This window comes from Rhipicephalus microplus, chromosome 10, assembly GCF_043290135.1.
Source record: "Rhipicephalus microplus isolate Deutch F79 chromosome 10, USDA_Rmic, whole genome shotgun sequence".
Lineage (NCBI taxonomy): Eukaryota > Metazoa > Arthropoda > Arachnida > Ixodida > Ixodidae > Rhipicephalus > Rhipicephalus microplus.
Genome location: NC_134709.1, coordinates 41,693,090 through 41,714,524, shown reverse-complemented (window position 1 = coordinate 41,714,524; position 21,435 = coordinate 41,693,090). Strand labels below are relative to the sequence as shown.

Here is a 21,435-nt window from a genome sequence, read left to right as displayed (position 1 = left end):
GCAGGTTTGCAGCTCCCATAGACTCTAGTGCCAGAGTTCCCTCAGTTATATTAAGAAACTCTATGGGACAAGCCTCGTTACAGTGGCCTCGTTCATAAGCTGCTTCGCATATATAAAGGTCAGTTTATTTTTTTTTCCTATTTTTGTTGTACATGCAACCGAGGGTGAATGCGCTCTAATATTTCGTGAATTCAGGTGAGTTCTTCCACATAGTGCGAATACGCGCGCGTATAAAGTACAGGTTCGGTGATCTGCTCAAGTTCGTAGCAAGAAACTGTGCGGTGTGAAAGGACTGGGCCCATCAATGAGTGCAAGTCCGCTGACAGCGAGACCTGCTATATAGGCTGGCCAAAGTCACCAAAAATAAGTTATTCACTACTTTAGGGTCTCGTGCACTTTAGGGGCCCGTGCTGTCGTACTATGTCGTCGTCTCGTACAGCTTGGCGTAAAAATGGTGAAACCATGAATAAGGGGTATGCTAGGGTCTAGGTATGCTCTGAGCCTTGATCGGCAAGGGGGAACACTGTCGGCGCACCATTGGAAGATCCGTTCATACGCGCGTCCAGTTACCCGTGCTTAGGCGTGCAGGAGGTATATATTCAAACAGCACGTCCATGTTGCTGTACAGATCTCGGACACAGCTCCGCCGCGGTGGTCTATAGTGGCTAAGGTACTCGGCTGCTGACCCGCAGGTCGCGGGATTGAATCCCGGCTGCGGCGGCTGCATTTTCGATGGAGGCGGAAATGTTGTAGGCCCGTGTGCTCAGATTTGGGTGCACGTTAAAGAACCCCAGGTGGTCGAAATTTCCGGAGCCCTCCACTACGGCGTCTCTCATAATCATATGGTGGTTTTGGGACGTTAAACCCCACAAATCAATAAATCAATTAGATCTCGGACACAGCACGTGGGAAGTATTCTTTCCCTTGTTCTTCGAGCGCCTTTATGATTGTAAGTGAGCAACTTCATCTTTGCGAAACAGTGCGAAAAACGAGTAGACAGAAAAAAATATATACAAAAAAGAGCGCTCGTCAGCGCTCTTTCCAGTGTGTTTCCTTCTCTCTACTTGTTTTCCGCTCTGCCTCGCATAGATCAAGCCGTAATAAGCAGGTTGAACCTTGTGGAGATAGGTTTGCTAAAGTCTTATACCGTACGAAGTGACCGGGAAGGTACGCGACGCTTTCCACTGCCGTCGCGTACAAAAACACTACGGCCGGGTTCGTAGACTCTCCGACATAGGGCGCAGAGATGGCACTCGAGGCAGGTCATCAACAAACACGGGTTTGTTTACCCAACATACAACACAGTGCGAGAGTCACGGGCTTGCGGGTCGGCATGCGGGCACACCGCAAGCCCGTGATTCAGACGCGATATGGAGTTTTAGAACAGCGCACCACGAGCCCTTGCGGTGCGGTCGCTGCCACTCCGCATGCGTCATAACGCGAGTCGTCGTTCGCGTTCGCGGGCCGCACGCAAAAAAATCCAAAATTGCGTGCGGTAATGGCTTAAAGCGCTGGTTTCGAGCCTACGGGCGGTGATGGCGGCCCGCATGTGGCCCACAAGCGCTGGTTTCGAGACTACGGTGTCGCTGCGATCGTACGTTGCGGATCGCAGCTAGGCAAACTCATATGGCGCCCGCAGCGCTTGCAGACGCTATTCTAAAACTCCCTGATGAATCCGAGTTGCAAATAGTGCGAGAGTAATTGCGCATGTCCACCAAGTGCGCTCAGCTGGGCCCGACAGCGCGAGCAGCTGGCAAATAGTTTCGGTCGTATACTTTCTTTTCCGAAGGTGAACGTTGAAGATACGCCCACACTGATGAGATTAGCAGTAGAACGTGGTTCATTAGCAGTGCGCTGATATGCTTTGTTACGTCCTCAAGGAGAAAGTCTAGCGCGTTTTGTGGCCACGGGCTAATTCTCGCCTTCCTTGCGACTCGGTTCCGTCGGACGGCGCAGACGCTTGCACAGCGAAGTCGCCGCTCCCGCGCGATAGCTAAACATTTGGGCGGCTACAACGAAAGCTTGAAGTTCGATACCTTTTCTAAAATAAAAGGAACACGTTTCGAAGCCCTCGTATGGGTTCTTTCGTTTTTCTTTCTACTGCGTTATCACGGCAACCACCGCCGGGCTTCTCAATGACGCGGCATTCTTGCTGGCCACCGTCCACATACCGTCTGCTTCGCCATGACGTAGCTATTCTAGCCACCATAACGTAGCGTCTGCTTCCCGAGATAGCCACGACAGTGACGGCATGTGTGCCAGTGGCTGTAACGAGTCAGTTTCAATGTCGCGACAAGATGTGAACGTATTTTTTCTCTCTGTTTGCCTGAAAAGAACTGTGGAAGAACTTGGCGCTGCTTAGGAGGAGCTTGGAAGGGCAACCGAACGTAACAGAACTTCGTACGCCTTCTCCGAGGGATGCAGGTTGGCTGCAGGAAAAAAAAAAAAATCGGATCTTGAAATTGCAAGGTACGTTGTTTCACTTTCACACTGTTTTGTAGTGGCTACGGGATCGAATCCCGGCCGCGCATGTCCGCAAAGTGCGCCCAGCTGGGCCCGACAGCGTGGGCAGGCGAACAGTTTCGGTCGTACTTTCTTTTCCGGAAGTGAACGTTGCAGCCACAAACCGAGGAAATAACAAGATACGCCCACGCCCGCACTGACGGTCTATTTAGTCGAACATTTCAGGGCATATTCTTGCCCCACTGCACGCTCGAAGGCAGGCGCAGTATTTTGAAATCAGTTTCTATTCGGGCTCTACCTGAATTCATTTTCCGAGCTAACGAATGCATGCTGAGGCCACGACCCATTGCAGCTGTTGTATTGCGACCACGTGGACAACGACAACGCATGTATACGTCGTAGTGAACGTACCCTGTTGCTCAGTGCACTACGAGTTGTAGTCACGCAAGGTCATAACGCGTAGTTACTGGGGACGTCACTGCCCGCCTTTCAAACCACGTGTCACATCAGTGCGTAACCTTGAAACACTATTTTTTTTTGCTGCGTCATCCGTGGGGTTTTCCTGCTGCTGCTGTTCTTGCCGAACCTATTTACCGGCAAAACCACGCATAAAAATTAGAAAAAAAGGGGGCAGTCGAGAAATTGAATTGAATGAAAGGGGAAATAGGAAGTATACATTTAATGAAAGTAGAAATAAATAGAAAAATAAGAAAAAGCTAAAAAAATACAGTGAGGATGAAAGAAAGGAAACAAAGAAGGCCACCCAGATCCGCGCTGCCTTCAGTATTGACATTATAGTATAGTGCGAAGCCTGCGTAATTTTTTAAATGCGATTTTTCTTTTTCGCCGTGCATCACTCGTGACTGCAGTCGCTCGGCTTCATCACAGCTGTGTTGGCGGTTTTAAACACACGCTTTGTATGCTCTAGTTTTGTTCGCCTTCTTGCTTTCCCTAAGCCTTTACTGCCTGGAGTCGCGAATTCGCGACATACCGAAAAATCTTCGACCAATCAATTGATAAGATGCGTGCCGCCTTGAATGTCGGCTGTCAAATATACCACGAGGAACGTAGCTGTGACCCCCGTATTCACAAACGCTCCTTGACTCGACTTTCACCCTTCACTTGACAGAGTTGCGCACTGCACCGCTGCTCGGCTGAAAATAACACGGCGCTACTCAAGAATAGCAGCAAATTATCACTGATACGCAGTGACTTTCCCTGCCTATAGATGGCGCTCCCATCGGCTTTCTCAAGTGAAGGTGGAGCGTTGAGTGAAGGGGCGTTCTAGAATACGGGGGTGAGCCTGAAAAATCTGGTGCAGTCCGGTCTGAAGTATTTTGTGCTAAAACCAATCGTTTTCTAGCTGAGGGTGGCGAGCGCAAAGCGCGGGCAACAGCTCTCACTTAGTTCTTTGTCGTGTGGGTGACGTAAGGTATGTTTTCAATAATTGTTTATTTTGTGTGTACGAACCCAAGAGGTGGCTCGCGACATGTTGCGTATATAGTTCTGAAGTACGTTTGCGGCTGCATGGTCCTCACTTCTGTGGAATTTGTGACATACTATGCACTAGAGTTTGCGACAATTTAACCGTGGAATCACTTAAACGTTGCCATTTACAGCTGGGCAAATAAAAACAATAAAATGCACAGAAAAGTCGCCGCTCCCGCGCGATAGAATTCGGGCAGCTGTACCACCACGAAATCTCGATGTTCGATAATTTTTTTCCGGTGTAGAAAGCGACGCGTTTCGAGAACCTGGTACGCATTTTTTTTTCTTTCCACTGCGTTACCACGGCAACCACCGCCGGGCTTTGCAATGACGTGGCATTCTTGCTATAGCGTGCCGTCTGCATCGCCATGACGTAGTGTCTGCTTCCGGAGATAGCCGCGGAGGCATGTGTGCCAGTGTATGTATGCTGTAGACGAGACAGTTTCACAGTCGCCACAAGATGGGCACTTCTTTTTCTCTGTTTGCCTAAAGAAAAAAAAAACTGGGCAAAAACTTGGCGCTGCTTCGGAGGAGCTTGGTAGGGCAACCGAACGTAACAGAACTTCGTACGCCTTCTCCGATTGATGCAGGTCGGCACTAAAGAATCGTATCTTGAAATGGCAAGGTACGTTGTTTCACTTTTTTAGGGTTTTTTTTAGTAGCCACGGTACCGAATCCCGGCTGTGGTGGTCGCATTTAGATGGAGGCAACATGCCAGAGGCCAAAGTTAAGATTAAGCGCACGTTAAAGAATCGCAGGTGGCCAAATTTTCCATGACGTATCTCATAATCATACCGTAGCTTTGAGACATCACGCCCCCCACTTATTATTACTATTATGTTGTTGTAGTTATTCTTGCTGTTGTGGTTTTGTGATCTCCACTTAATACCCAAGAGATACCTTTTACCACTTAGCAACGTCAGGCGAAGTTTACAACTCCTCCATTTTATGGAAGCTTCACCAGTCGTGTTGAAATGTTGCTGGCTTTCTCGAAGCAGCTGAAGGATATTACGGAGAGCCACATGCGAAAACATTTGGCAGATCCCACGTACCTGGGAAACGACGCTATGCGAAGCATGCGGAGGGAAGGTGACCATGTTGCAATTTTTTTTTTTATTGAGCGACAGGTCATGAAATGACGCTAAATATATGTACAAATATTGAACGCATAGACATATGTTGAAGAGTTGCAGATGTTTATATCAACAGTTGTTTTCACTTGTGCAACGATTCCCACTGAAACATGCGTATTAGCAACACCAGAAGCTGATATGAACTGCTGATGCTCGCGAGGATGCTGGTTCTGGACACTGCTTCATAAATAAACTTCACCGCATGGCACCTAACCACAAAGTGACGTTAACCAGACGTGACGGCTGTATCGAAAGAGTACATATGTAGTGTTTATAAAATTTGGTAGACAGCACTGCAACCACTATTGACGTTTCACGAAGATTAATGTCTATTTGAAAAGTTGTTCCGAAACCTGACGTAGCTCTGTGGTAGAATGCTTGACTGCCACGCAGAATGCTTAGGTTTGATTCCGGCTGGGACCTTAAATTTATTCTTTGCATTCGTCGGGGGATCAACGCTGCCTATGTCAGCTTTTAACACAGACATTTATTCTATGCCTTCGTTGGGTCGACACCACCGATGTCGGGCATTGCTTAACGCTCATGTGTTAAAAATTGCCCATGTGTGTTCTCTTCGTTCCTGGGTAGACACTAATTGGCTATCACCTGTGGCACATACAAAAGCCCCATACCAGCGGCACATACCCGCCAGCGCGTATGTGCCACTGTCTGGCGGGACGTGATACGACGTACGCGACGGGATTGTGGCATATTCGTGTTTTGACCAGTGGGCCATATTCGTCAAACAATGTTACCTTTCCATGCTAATTGTGGTTCACGCCAAGTTAAGGGCGTGACCACGAGAGCAACCAAACGTAAGCGGCTAGATAGATAGATAGATAGATAGATAGATAGATAGATAGATAGATAGATAGATAGATAGATAGATAGATAGATAGATAGATAGATACGCTCAATGTCACCGATGTTCGCTAAGAAATGCTTCCCATTTAATAGTATTTTGTCTTTATAGTATTTGTTTATGTGTAAGCTTGGCCGGTAAAAAGCTCATAGACCGCGGCTGTTTTAGGGACAATTTGTCTCGCACTGCATGCTATGACGATGCGTTAAAGTCGACTTCCATTTTTCACAATACAGTGCAGTCCACTTATAACGATACCACATATAACGATATATCGGTTATAACGATGGGTCGACTTAACAGTCTCATTTTATGCATTGGGGCTATGGGGAAAAAACCATATATAACGATATGTTATCCACCGCATATCGGATACAACGATGAAAAGTTTGCCGTGGACGGCATGTTTCATTCAGAATAATCGTAACATTTAGATTGATAAGTTCCTCTGAAACGAACTATGCCGAGACAAGACGAAAAGTTAGCGTAGGCGAGTACCTGCCGCCACTGCAGCACAGCGCCGGCAGCGCGTCCCGGCCATTCAAAAAGCCGAGGAGCGCATCGCGAGTTGGCGCGACGCGCTACAGTTGGCGCCCGCTGTGTCACGTTTGGCGCCTCGCCGCGCGTCGACCGCGGAGAGGCCGAGAGAATTTAAAAAAAAAAGCGAAAAGCAAAGCACCGCGCTCCGCGGCTCCCCGCCTTCTACAGAGAGAGAGAGATTGTGGTTATATCAGAAGAAAAGAAAAGAAAGGTGCCGACCCGTAACTGTCTCTCCTTACGAGGACACCTCAACAGGTCAGCAGAGGAATGGGATATGGGGAATAAAAGATATAGAGAGAAGGAATAAAAAGAATAGAAGGAAAATAGATGGATAAGAAGCCGCCAGCCAGCGAGAGGAAAAAAGAAGGAGATAGGAAAGTGGAGATCCGGTCGAAGCAGTCCAAGGGCGGGGTGCCACAATGCGAGAGCTGCACGGCATCAGGAGACCGCGGAGGGCGAACCAGTCGGCGGGAGCTACGCTGAAGTCGGAGATCGCGAGGGCACAACCGTCCAGCTTGAAATCCTCCGAGCGAATACAACGGCAAGCCGGCAAGCTACTCGTAGCTTGCCGAACGAAAGCGGGAAAGAGAGAGAAAATAAAAAAAGCGAAAAGCAAAGCGGCGCGGCGGCATCGGGGCGGGGCCTCGTTGGCATTCCGGCTGTGTACCTCTGGCTGTGCTTTCTTCCTCCGACTGCTCCCACCCCGCCGTCGGTCAGTCTCTCTTCCTCAGCGAACCCGTGATGCGTTCTTCGGAGTAAGAAATTAAGTCTTGTTTTTGACATCCTACTATTTACAATATTTATTAATTGGTGAAAATAGCGAAATGAAGCCTGGAGCTACAAAAGGTACGTCCGGCGACGATTTTTTGGCGGCAGTCCAGATATAACGATCACCGGTTATAACGATCATATTTTTAGGTTTTCTCGATATCGTTATAAGTGGACTGCACTGTATTTCTTGATATCACCTTCGTGCACTTGGTTCCATGACGGCAACATTCGAATGCGTACAAAATTTATCCGCTTTTATGGAACCGTTGCAGTAGTCGACAAACGTGAACAACGAAATTGGTGGTGACTGTGTCGGAAACCGCAGCGACCATAGGTGTGTGCAAGGAGAGGCGGGAGGAGGAGGGGGAGAGGCAGAGTTGCAGCTACTTTCCCTCTCATCACCCCAACACATGAGAGGAGGAGGGGGGTTGCAAAGTCTGCGCCATACGTTGACTTAATACGAAGGGAAGGGGCGCTCCGATGAATTTTCGCCTCCTCACCCTCCTGAAGAACCCTCTGCACGCCTATGGTAACGACTGCTAGCTTAAGTTGTTACAAAGAAGTAACCTAGTTGTTTCCTTCCGTATTTAGTGAAACTTTTTATGAAATCCCCTGAGGTGTCACTCATTGATCATCATTTCATCATCATCATTTATTTTACCTTAAGGGCCCCTGACGTTGTATTACATAAGGGGGGGGGGGGGTCGAACAAGGATGCACAAAGGCAATTCCAGACCGAGAACATAAAGTAGGTTAAAATTCATGAATTGGAATTACAGGGCAACAATAAAAACAGAACTCGTTATACAACTAATAGCATGATTTAAAAAAAAAATGAGAGAAAGGAAACTGTCTACACAGAAATTACGGCGGTACACGGTTGTAAAATGATTTTCTAGTAAGGTTTTAAACTTCACAGTACTTCGTTCGTTGGCTATTGCATTTGGAAGCCGATTCCAATCCTCAATTGTTAACGGGAGGAAAGATTTGTTAAAAGCGTCGGTTGAACCTTTTAAATTTTGGACACTCAAAGAATTGAAGCGACGGCGCGAAGTTCGAAATGGTTTACGCATCTTCGCTGGTACGGAGCGAAACGATCCAGACGAAGGGTATTTGAAACTGGCGCTAGCTTTCTCGCCTTCTTTTGCGAGACCCAAACAAGATGGCGCCACCATGCTGGTATAGTGGATTGTCTTTCTTTGCTGTAGCACGCTATCCAGGGATCCTCGTGTCACTGCAAGTGCCGATCTTGGAGCTTGTGCAAAGTTAAGGATAGTAACCTTGACAGTACCTTGAGGGCGCTACGTTTCCTCATCTTGCGAGGAGCTTGCTTTATGTTCGTAGGTGTTCTGTGGCGTGACTTCTAAATGTTCCCGAATAATATTTTTAAAAGTTGCTCAGGATATTTTTGATACTGTTTTATAGTCATATTCGATGCTGTTTTATTCCATTTATTCGTAATAATGCTACCAAATTTAGTTATACAAAGAAAGCATTACATTCTTACATTGGTGGCCAACTACCCTGAATCACGCTGACGTTATTCTTTCTCCTACTGAAGCTCTGTCCACGTTTTTCATTAAAATGTGCGATAAGCGTGCGTACGGGAGGTGCAGGGGGCGCCCCCCTCCCCGCCATTCATGTCACCTAATTAGGGGGAAGGTCCTGGGTCGCTAAGCCTACCAGATACATTCCACCTTCGCCTCAAGACCGCAGATATTTTTTTAGGAAAGTACCGTCTATCTTTTAACCAAGCCGCCACGCCCCGCAGCCTTATCTCTCGGGCCACCACCCGAGAAAGGTCACGAACATCGCGCGTGTTATCAGCGTGACATGACATTCTTGATAGGAAAGTGGCGTGAACCGAGTTATATGGGCAGGCGCCTGCGCGGTAATCGTTTGGGAGAAGATATAGATAAGGTTCGGACACTCAGGAGAGGAGGGTTGAAAACTTGGAGAGAATATGGAGGAGAGTGTCGGTACTTTATACTTACCTTTGCCCCCTCCTTGAGGGTGGACCCCGACTGAAAGGGGCCCAGCGACACTTCTGCATTGTCAGCAAACTCTGCCGATCGGTAGTCAAAGATACGGGAAACACGCGAGACAAACATAGTGCAGCAAGCAGCCTGCAATTTTCAATCAGTTCTCAAAGTCGGCTACAAATCGATCCCCCTCCGTTCTACAAACGATGCCACATTCCCAAATAATCGCGCTGTATATCCAAATTCAATTAGCTGATTTGAGCCTCGCGAGCTACATAGCTAGCGTGGCCTCCGCGAGAGGCCGCCACGTGCTCGCGCGTGTTGGGCTGTTATGAACTTTTCGTTCGCCCATTTCTTCATTTTTTTTACAATCTTCTGCTAATTTGTTCAGTGTTTTACACGTCATATTATGGTACTAACGTGAAATTGTGCGTGCAATTTATTGGGTAAATATGCAGGTGATTACAGATGGTCAATGCGAAACATTTTCACGACAAAATGTGAAAAGAATTCTTTTTTAAAATTTTCTCTTAATATACACAACGTTTGCTACAGCCAGCGCAGGTCAATAACTTTCTTTTTCTCGTTGAAGGAAGTAAGGTTTCATAAAGTGCGTCTGCTTTAATAAGAACGAAGGGCCCACTAACGTGAGCACACATTTTTAACGTGTTTATATACCAATCATAGGCAGCTTTCATGAACACTTCTGTGTTCTTTTTTTTAACGCAACAGAAGCCATAAACACGATAGATGACGACTTTAATGAGGAGCTGTAAATCCACGCAAAGGCACAAGGCACATCCACAGTTGATTTGATGACGTGTTCCAAGGCAGACTAACATAATATGCAGTCTTCTTTTTTCACACTATAGCACACTTTCTAAAGCAGTCGAGCTCTGCACTGATCACAAGCGGCCGCAGCACTCTACGCACGAAAGGGCCGGAGTCATTTCATTGGTCTCGTAGTTCTATAAATAACTGCTACTGCACGTAGCTCTTCGCTCAATCGATCGCGCCATTCTGAGACGTTTCAGCGTCAAGAAAGGCTTCCCTGGATTATAAACGCTTGAGCAATCTTTTTCGTGGGGATGAAATGTAAGCGCCTGTCGGAATATCGGCAACGGGACTGATGATCAGATTGTCACACAAACATATGCTTGTGCCGCTAATAACCTGCTAGTTATGTGCACTGACTAACGTGTACAAAGCTCAGCGACGACCGCGTCTCACAAGTCACATCAGTCCACCGTTGTTTACCGCTATCTTAATTTCATGTACTTCTGTACAAGGAATAATGACAGATGCAATATTAAGAAACAAGAAGAAAACAGATTGGGTCAGTGTACACGCGGGTGTTAAGGAGATCTTAATTAGCCTAAATCAAGAAGAAATAGGCAGGATATGTAGCGAGTAGGCAAAGTAACCCTTGGTCATTAAGAGTAACAGACTGGATTTCAAGAGAAGGCAAGCGTACGAGAGGGAAGAAATTTAGTTAAACAGATGATATTAAAAAGCTTGCGGGGATAAAGTAGCCGCATCAAGTACGCGAATGTGTTGATTCACAAAACACGGCATAAGACACGTGGAAGGACGCGTTACCCTGCAGTGGGCGTGGTCGGGCTGATGAAGACGATGATGACGTAATGTCCTGCTCGTTAAAACGTTGTTCTCGTGACAAATCAACACGCACTGTCTTTCGCATGACGCCCACTAAGACACGTCCTTGGGCACTCTTGCTACTCTTATACGGAAAGTGGTTCCAGTGTTTGAGACTACCGACGTGACTTGAAGACTCTGACATTTAACTACAGTTATAGGGAAGTAAGAAATAGTGCATCGTTTCTTGTGACACGGCAGAGGAAGCAGTATCGATGGCGCCGCACCCCTTGCAATTTGTAAACTAGCTTCTGATGGGCGCGTTGGTGAATATCACGTACTCTGGTGAGCGATGTCGTGAACGTGCCCGCTTATGGTGTCTTAGCTATCACGGCAGTTTCAGTTCATAGTCGAAGATTCCACGCAAGCCCAGCTGCTGAAGTACGGTGGGCAGTTATCCATTTCTAGTCACACATTTCCTTGTCGCACACACCTGTTCAACTGTTCAGCTTACTGTTGAAGCTGCTCCCGTTTAAACGTCTCTAAAAGCAGGCACACACGCGCGTAGTGACGCAGTAGCTCCGGGTCCTCTTCCTACAATGGATTCGTGAAGTACTGACTCTTCCTAACTCGGCAAGAAGGGCGACTTTTTTGGCACGAGAAGGTAATGTCTTTCGCTCGTCGCTTCCTTAGTCTACCTCACTATTAGGGCTAATGAATCATTAAGAAGCTTCCGCTACACTCCACAACGAAACACGCGTACCACCTCGCAGCTTGTAAGGATCCATCATCGGGCTTTCCCGGAAGACAAAGCAATCGGTATCGTCGCACTACCCGTCCACGTCATGGCGTCGAACACGGAGCACTCCCGAAACAGGCGCGCCACTTTGTTGTCCAACCTGCAGCCATTTAACGTGCCTAACGTCCGTCGGAGAAGATACGTCACAGGTTGGCACGCTGCGAAAGCGGAAAGCCCTGCGAGCGTCATCGCAAGCATAGCAAGAGAATGCCGTTGGGCCTCACCCATCCGGCTCACGATCTTGCGTCCTTGTAATTGGCACTATATGTGTCTATGGAGAAGTCATAAAAAGGTTGTCACAAAGGGGGCCAAGGCTTCCGTTCGGTCAGATCCGCTGGCGTTGTGACGCCTTCCTCCATACGTCATAAAGGGGACGCCATAGGACACTATCTTGCGGAAACACGAACGTCCTGCGAGCGTCATATCAGGGAGAGAGTAAGTGAATTACTTCGGGCCACATCCTTCTGACTCGCGAACTGACGTCGTACAAACTCGCACTACGGGAGTGTAAACGTCACACGAAGTTGGTCACGAACGGAGTTGAGAGTTCCGCCAGGTCAGGTCCGCTTGCCTTCTGACGTCGTCTTCCCTCAAGCCGCGTCTGACTGGCGCATTGAGTGACGTCGTAGAAGGGTATAAGGACGTCGTCACGGAGGAATTTAACGACTTTCATTAAGTCCGATCCGCTAGTGTCGTGACGTAATCATTGCGCGCACTCCGGGAACGGGAAAGTCCTCCTCGCGTCTTCGTACGAAGGCGGCGGAGTGGCGCCGGTGCCCTGCGTGAAGACGCCCTGCTGCGTGGCCGCCCATATGGTCCAGGGGACCTTGACGACGTCGTCGTACGAAGGAGGCTGCGCGGGACAGGCGTCCGTGCCTTCGGTGTCTTGCTCGAAGGCACCGTTGTGGCGCGACGCGGCGCTGGCGTTGCGCTGCTGTTGCCTGTTAGCCGGAGAGTCCGGGTCCTCGGTGTCGCTCTTGCGCGTCACGTAGGCGAAACCAAGCAGCAGGACAAGCAAGGCAGTGACCACCAGGGCCACCAGCAGGAAAGGGTTCACCGATCTCACTGCGTCTGCAAGCGTAAAAGATAAAGGCGAAACGGGGTTAGTTCAGTTCAGTTCGCATCACTTTCAAAACGGCCACGCTAGACGAGGGCATTTCATTTCTTGTATACATCCGTTGCAAAGGTGTGAAATCTAGCGCGACTCCTAGCAAAAAGTTCGTTTGCACCAAGAAATAGGTCAACGATTGTGCCACCCGTGGTTTTAGCTTTTAGGCTGAGTTGAAAGTGATGTATACAAGAAATGAAATGCCCTCGTCTAGCGCGGCCGTTTCGAAAGTGATGCTCGACCTAGACCTTTCAGAGAGATCTCTGTGGATAAAAAAAAGCCTTTTTTTTTTTGCTGTCATGGCACTGGCGTGTAGTTTTGATAACCCCATGAAATGCCAAACGAACAAATCTCTCTTGAGTTTTTATTTGTGTAATTGCCTTAAAGGCCCCCATTTCTCGGAGGGACTTAAGCTCCTATACCAATAGGACAGACGACTTTTCAAAACGACATGCGCAAAAGTGACCATTTTATACACAGATGAACCGAAAGAGTAGGCAAAGTAATGTGATGTACACCCTTTCAATTTTTACCAATATCGCGCCAACGTTCACCACTGGTTATGGTAACGCCAATATGGCGAGCAGTAACGAGACTCCCTATAGATGATGCGCATGCGCGGAGAGCACAATCGCGCGTGAGCGCCCTCTTGTGAGTTCTTTGCTTAAAGATGCACGCACAGTATCAGCCTTGCGTGAGCGATCATGTGTTCATAAAGCTGACGGGCGCTTATCTCGCTACGTGTTCTCTATATCAGAGAATAAACCGTATATATCGTCGGGTCTGTGCTCGCGCGAAGTTATTAGCAAATAAAATTTTAAGGGTGTATATTTCGTGCGCTGTATACATTGTACTGTAGCCGTTTATAAACTACGTGCGACCGTGAAAACCAATCCACTGTCACAAGGTATCAGTTTTCTTTCTTATCTGGAGGAACTTCCGGATATCATGGTCCACCATTAAGACATCAACTTCGTCACTGAACTATGCATCTAATTGCCGTTATCAACACAACGAAGTCATGCTTAGGCGCATGACTTGTAGTTAACTGCACTTGCATTACAAGCTGCAAACGGTGCGTAGGGTGTGTCGTCCTACTGTTTCATATGGTCCAACGCGTTCGTAGCGGTTGTGGTTCTCGGCTTCTAACCCGAAGGTTGCAGGTTCGACCCTGGCCCGGTCGCATTTCGATGGAGGCGAAATGTCAGAGGCACGTGTGCTGGGCAATGGCAGTGCACCTTAAGTAACACTAGGTGTTGGAAACTTTCACACAGGTTTTGTAACTTTTGAACCCAGCAATTACTGTTACAAATTTCCGGAGCCCCCTCATAACGATATCGTGGTTTTGGCACGTAAACCACCGGGCATTATTATTGTTTGCTTTGGAATGTATCGGTCCATCTTCCTTATTTTCCGTAAGCCCCGCGCCTGAGAGTTACGATCGATATGTTCTTTCGGCTGGACTGTCTCTTGCAGCAACGGAAGCGGGCGGTTTTCGACATTTCAGCAGGATCGTTTCACCGTGCATTCACCATTCAGCCGCTTGTTCCAAGACGCGCGACAAAAACCGCTCGTTAGCCATGCCGCGATGACGTATGCACCGCCTCGCGACAGCGCCTTTCTGTGGCTGCGAGGCGACTCATTTTATTGCGTGATCAGCTCTATGCCGGACGGCCAACACGGCGCACCATGCATGGGCGGGCCGGACATACAGGCCCGTATTCACAAACCAACCTCAACCTTACTACGAGTTTTGCTCATCGGTTTTAAGCCGTTATTGCGCTTGCTGAGAAAAGTAGGCTAGTATATACATGAACAAATCTCGTCGCTATATTTTACCGTGTTACCACTACTGTGCGCTTATAACGCACGTAGAGAGTACAGAAACTTGAGGAAAACGTGAGGAAAACGTGAGGAAAGGCCAAGGTTGGTTTGTGAGTATGGGCCACAGTGTCTGCATGATGCGCTTGTCTGATAACACAGTGTCTGATAACCCCATGAAATGCCAAACGAACAAATCTCTCTTGAGAATTTATTTGTGCAATTGTGATCTTGACACTGAGGCACCTGCCTGGAGCCGAGTTTTGGTGTGAAAAATTGTTTGGGTCACCTAATAATTTTGGCGCACTGGAATAAATTACATTTAACGCCGCGTCACAAATTATTTATTAGTTGAGAACAATACCTCGTAGTCCAAATGCAACAAACTTGACTAAAACCACGCTGTCGTGTTTTTAACTAGTAAGAAATCTTCAACAAGTTATAACTAGCATATAGCAAATAGCTGCTGTTAACTATTCAAAATTGATAACTGATCTAACCAGTATCGCATCAGTTGCTTTCTTAATATTTTTCTGCGAATGTCAACGATGTAGCGATATAGTTGAAGAAATTCTTACTTTCCGCGAAGTCGAATGGTTCTTTTTGGATTCGCATTAAGCGTTTACATTTTCGCTGCAAACAACTTTTCATAGCTGAAGCCACCTATGCAAATAATGTGCGGGATTTTTTTTCACGCGTTTTCTCGTTTACCAAGCGTCGTTCTCGCGATTGTGAAATTGGCCCCGCCACAGTGGTCTAGTGGCTAAGGTACACGGCTGCTGACCCGCAGGTCGCGGGTTCGTATCCCGGCTGCGGCGGCTGCATTTCCGATGGAGGCGGAAATGTTGTAGGCCCGTGTACTCAGATTTGGGTGCACGTTAAAGAACCCCAGGTGGTCTAAATTTCTGGAGCCCTCCACTACGGCGTCTCTCATAATCATATAGTGGTTTTGGGACGTTAAACCCCACATATCAATCAATCAACACCAGATACCACGGTGACAGCTGCTCTTTTAGACTAACATTCAATTAGTGCTAATTGTAAACGTGCGCGTTTACAACACACATGCGGGACTTTGCAGTATATAATTAAATGTGACTATTACTATGAAAACTGCACATGTCGGGGTGCTTGAACGTGCCCGTTTCCCCCCGAATCTGCCACAATTGCCGTATGTAACTGAAATCAGCTGCTGCTGATGCGAAGTTACTTTTAGTTGGCAAACGTTCTTAAAATTGTTCAAGATGTAAAACACATTTTTTATCACTGATACAGCAAGTGGAAATGTACTAACGAGAAATTGGCATCTTCGTCGAGTTGGTGACCACGAACAGCGATGGCTCCTCGATGTCGTACCCCCTCGTGACGTACTCCACCACCTCTATGACGTAGTGCGGCGGCTGCCGCGAGAGGTCACCGTGTTCTACTTCCGTCGGCGTCGGCTCACCGATCGTCATGCACGTCGTCCCATGCGCGGTCCACAGCAGCAGCAGGGAGGCCGCGACTGCAGGTGAAGCCATTGCAGTGCTTAGTGCGCTCATGGCTGCTTCTAGCTCGTGGAGATGTCTCAGCCGAGGATACTGCGACAAACGAAAGAAGCGAGAAATGATCACCTTTAGTGATCAGTTACCTTCAATTACCTTCATATAGCCAACAATATTACATTAGCCGACGGCAGCCAAGAGAGGTGATATTATGTGATTGTTTCGTAGACTTTATAAAGCGGCACAACAAGGTCAAGGTATGAGGGCAGGCACCCCCCCCCCCGCCCCCTTTACATGATAATGAGGGATGCACTTCCCCCTTATCCCTGGTTCTTTCTATTGATCTGCTTCCTCCACTTTACCAGGTGAAGTATTATGGGCGCTCCACAACGCCATACAGCATGGAGTCATGAGGACGCTATAGACATTGACAACGTCGAAAACTGACCATGAAAGACTTACTATTCTTACAGAACACCTTAGTAAAAAAAAATACGCCAACGTAATAGCAAATAAGTTTCGCTGATTAGGCAAATGGCCGGTAGGAGCTGCAGAGCTTTGAGAATGTAACGCACCGCATGAGTTTACGCGTAATATTAAAACGAAAAAGCATACAGCTGCTACCAGCCCTGCGCACGCACTAAAGCTCTCGATAACTCACGCTTCCGGCGCGTCTCCTTCGCCTTATCGCTGCTCCGTTCTCCCTTTACGTACTTTTTGGCGCCAACACACGACGGATTGCGAAAGCTGTCGACACGAGCGTCTCGTAAAACACGGTACATTGTATCTTTCTTGCCGCGCACTGCGCAATTCAGTATGCATTGTATGTCACAGGAGCTTTGAAAGGCGAAATGCACTCGCAAGAAAGGTTATGTAAACAAAAAAAAATCGCGCAAGACGTGATCAGGTTGTCGTCTACGTATATGTGGGTAACACCCTGGGTCGAGCGCACGAGCTCATGCTATGGAACGGCCACCGGGCAGTAGAGCTTGGGCCTGAGGACAGTAAAGTTCACTTTTCATGCTCTTCCTCTGTCTGCTTTCCGAGGGCTCCAGCCGACACATTGTGTAGGGAGAACACTATTACCGTTTTACAAGAGTTTCGTCGTATACAGGGCCGCGGATAACTCGCCGAAACGGGAACCTCCGAGATCAAGAGGCGTCTGTCACGACCTTTCCTGTAGGGAAAGGGTGAATGAGCCATCTGGAGGCGGACTGGATTGACATCACGGCCCTCTTTTAACATACAAATCACGCGGGGCCGACCTGAGTATACTCTAAAGTGGTCCAGGATCTTTCGCGACAGCTGTGACCATTCATGACTGTCCAGTTAAATGTGCTGGAGAGTAAAAAAAGAGAGAGAGAGACTCCAGTGTGAAATCTTCACGAAATGTTTAAACTACGAAAATTAAAGACCTACATGGCCGTTCATTGACCTATATGTTCTAACGATATGGTCTAATTAGACCAATATGGTCACCCGGGTTAGATCGCACACAAGGACAAGCGCAGTGCCTGGTCTATGTGCTCGTTAGTTTACGCAGTTCCTTTGTGAAGGTGCACCAACTCGCCCGACATCAAGTCCTCCTAATCGATCGTAAAACTCACCTATCGTCAGCGTTATCGACGATTTGTGACGTCACTTCTTCTTATGCCGCCGCACAACCACGTGAGCTTGATAGTTGAACATTTCAGTGCCTATTCGTGCCACACTGTGTACGTGCGTGCAGGCAGACACGCGCATTATTTTTAAATCGGTTCCTACTCGGGCTCTACCCGATTTCATTTTCCGAGCTAACGGACGCAGCTGCGGCCACGACCCGTTGCAGCTGTTGTGTTCCGACCACGTGCACAACGACAGCGCATGTATATACGTCGTAGTGAACGTATACCCTGTTGCTAAGTGCACCACGAGTTGTATAGTGACGTAAGGTCGTGGCGCGTAGTTATTGGTGACGTCACTGCCCGCCTTTCAAACCACGTGTCACAGTGTGTGACCTTGATTTTTTTTTTTTTTTTGCTGCATCATGCGTGGGGTTTTCCTGCAGCTGCTGTTCTTGCCGAACCGATTTCCGCTCTTATTTCTTTTTTTTATTTGATTCGTTTTAACGAGAATTTCGACATTTGCCCACCGTGTACAGAACGAATCGGAAATCTGATGGAATATGTGCGTGGGTGTTGGGCAACTCCGCGACAGCCACGCAAGATGTGAGTTCACCGCGGGCTACTCGCACGATTTCCTGCAATCCCTGCATGGCGACACAAAACTCCATCAAGCACTTGTAATTGAGTTGCGCAGAGGAAACTGTTACAGCAAATGGGCTGGGAGCACCTGTTGCGCATCGCGTGTGGTTGCGTAAATCTTGAGGTGTACGCGATACGGCATACGGATGGCAATTAAGAGGGACCGAATAGATCTCAGCTCTGGTACGGGATGGCCCAGCTGCGTTGCTGTGCGAGATGTAATACATTTGCGACCTGTGGATGGCTGATTGTGCAACAAAAGTCTCTGGGTACATACATTATGCTCGGAGAGACAAGAACAGCTCGCACATTTCTTCGAGATTAACTTTCGCGAATGACACGGCATGTAGTAATGCCAAGCGTCAGCATCTATCATGCGCAGCTGTTCTCTGCGCACTCTCTCCTCTTACATGATAATGTGCCCTTCAGTTTAGTTCAGACAGCGATTCTTGCAGACGTGAATAGTCGGAACATCAGTCACTGCTGTTTGTTCTTGCCGCATGACCTCGCTCAATAAAATTTTTCATTATTGAAAGCGCACTGACAACTGTATCAGATTCAGATCAATGTGCGCGTTATTTAATATTCTATGTAGGTACTAACGACCTCACCAACGGTTCCAACTGCGCGGTCTGTTTTTCGTTTGTCGTAACCTCGGTTCCGCGATCCTCTATAGTCAAACAAATTTATGAAACCTTTATCGAGGCCTTAGCTTGAATATGTGTGCTTGATTTAGAACCCTGACCAGTCGGAACTACCCGATAGGATTGAGTTGGTTCGCAACATGCTGCCGATTTCAATTTTTAACTTGTCACACTACACCGCTATGACATCGAAACGAAACATACTGTTACACATAGCTTCATGCCCAGTGGCCACGTCTGGTCCACGAAATCTGTGATTGGACTCTCATCTTCTTGGCCATAGAGTGTTGGCCATGGATTGTTATGCTTAGCTTGTGTTACTCGCCAGCTCATGAGCATGATCAATCCAAAGTTGCTGTTTCATCTCGTCGAAATACTCGCTTCCAACTCACTCACCCCAAGGGTGAGAACTAGGGGAGCTGCCCTCCTTCCTCCATCGTTGCCGTATCTCACGCCCCAAGTATCAAGAAAACAGCGAACAACTATTGCCGCTTCTCACTGTAATACTCTTGAGGCCCAAGAGGATGTAAATGAATCGTTATCAAAAAATCTGTTCACGAAACAAGCATCTCAAACGTGCTTTATTAACACGACATCATGTCACACTTACAACGTCAATAGAATATAGCCTCCTTCGGCAATGCGGGAGGATTCTACAGAACTGATTTGCAATATTTTGCGCCCATGTGGTTCGCGTTTCCCTTTGCGCTGCAAATTGCTAGCGTGCTGGTTAGCTCAATTGGTAGAGCGACCGCCCTCGAAAGACGCCGCTAAACCCGGACGATTTTTTTTTCTTTCTGAGAAATCCGTATGGATTTCCTTCCAACTCCGTGCTACACACGAGTGGCTGTCAGTTGATCCTTCCGCCACCATTCCGGATGCTTCAAAACTTATTTGCGTATTCTGAAATATAGTTTTTATTTTTTATACGAACACCCAGCAAAATCAAAATGTCACTAGCAATAGACTTATGTAGACGGAAGCTATAAGTGCATATAGATGAACCTTCATATCTTTTTTTCTTTTTTTATTGCGAAAGCTGTTATGAGAACACAACACGGTTAACGTGCACGCCGTAGTTGCCCGCCGCCGCCGGTGTCCGTAGCCATTGTCGCACGAAATCAGAAAAAAAAAACTCAGTAAATAAAATACACCGAGGGTGAATAGGATTCGAACCCGGGTCCCTGCGTGTCAGCCCAAGATTCTGCCGCTGAGCCACGCTGGCGCTTGGAACATTTTTGCAAACTGGCTCCATGCAGATGATGGATGGTAGCGCAGACAACGAACACGGACAAGAGAAGGCACATAGACACAACACAGCGCTAACTTTCAACAACAGTTTATTACACGCAGATCTCCGTGGTGTATGCGATCCACCACGCCAACGTGGTGGATCGCATACACCACGGAGATCTGCGTGTAATAAACTGTTGTTGAAAGTTAGCGCTGTGTTGTGTCTATGTGCCTTCTCTTGTCCGTGTTCGTTGTCTGCGCTACCATCCATCATCATGCAACCATACCAACAAGCCCAAATCGCCACCCTCATTGGCTCCATGCAGGCTTCATGTCGGTAAAGGAATCACGTTAATATGAGTAATAAAGCGTTTTAGCACAGCAAAGGACCAACCAGATGTCGCATAGTGCGAATTGTGCACCGAGTGTGTCGTCGAATGCTCCAACCCTTTACAAAAAGCTTGATCGTGTTCACCTATTAACTGTGGCGCATACCCACTGTGGGGGACTTTAGGGATTACAAAATCTTTTGAAGGAATTCTTCATCGTAGTCTACCACAGCACACGAAAAAAGAAATTGCACAAAGTTCCTTGTAAGTATGCAGCAAGTACCAGGCTTCTCCAAAGGATGGCATAATGAATGCCTGCCTGATACACATTGATTTATGGCGCAGCAGGTAACCTGCAAGTATGCTTGTAGCAGCTACCCAAAGAGTTAGAAAAAAAAAAGGCGCTGAAAGGCCGCTTTCCCAGCTTTGTTTTTCCGCCGGAACAATGCTGCGCGGCTCGCACAGTCCTGGCAGTTTTTTTTTTTTTTTCACCAGACATCATTGTGGTCGCCGACGTGTGCGCATAGCCGATATATTCGTCGACATAATTACGCCCAGTCTGATTGAATCCGCCGCTAGACGAAGTACAACACTTTGTTTCGCCTGTATTGCATCAGCCGATTCGATTGCGTGCCTGTACTTTCTATCTCCGCTTTTTCTTTCGCCGTCGGCCATCAATTGCCGCGGGCCCTCCACTCACATTTCCTCGGTATACCACTCGTGTTTCCCTTATCATTATCAACCGTTATCGATCGCCCGTTTCCTGTTTTACTTCACGCCTTCCGCCTAGTGATCGCTCTTATGCGCTGTCTTACTTTCGTCTTCCTATCTCTACATAGGCGTGTGCAGGCTTCCCCTCCGGGGGCTGGGGGTAGTCTAAGGTTTGTAGCAGTGTCCCCTCCCTATCATGTCAATGTATGGGGTTGACCTACTGAGTCA

At 47.7% G+C, this 21,435-nt stretch overlaps 1 protein-coding gene across 2 annotated transcripts in view; it reads right to left on the bottom strand.

Moving 5' to 3' along the window:
* Positions 1–9,981: 9,981 nt before the first annotated feature.
* The window catches only part of LOC119181920 (uncharacterized), a 29,829-nt gene continuing 18,375 nt past the window's right edge, over positions 9,982–21,435 (bottom strand). Inside the window, exons 1-3 of one of the 2 annotated variants that reach the window (XM_037433161.2) lie at positions 17,655–17,793; positions 15,858–16,143; positions 9,982–12,705 (exon numbers count right to left, since the gene is read on the bottom strand). In XM_037433161.2, coding sequence (XP_037289058.2) covers positions 12,338–12,705; positions 15,858–16,104 — 615 coding nt within the window. In that variant the 5' untranslated portion in view covers positions 16,105–16,143; positions 17,655–17,793 and the 3' untranslated portion in view covers positions 9,982–12,337. Of the gene's footprint in view, positions 12,706–15,857; positions 16,144–17,654; positions 17,794–21,435 lie in introns of those variants that run through there. The other variant, XM_075875540.1, reaches the window with a different exon arrangement.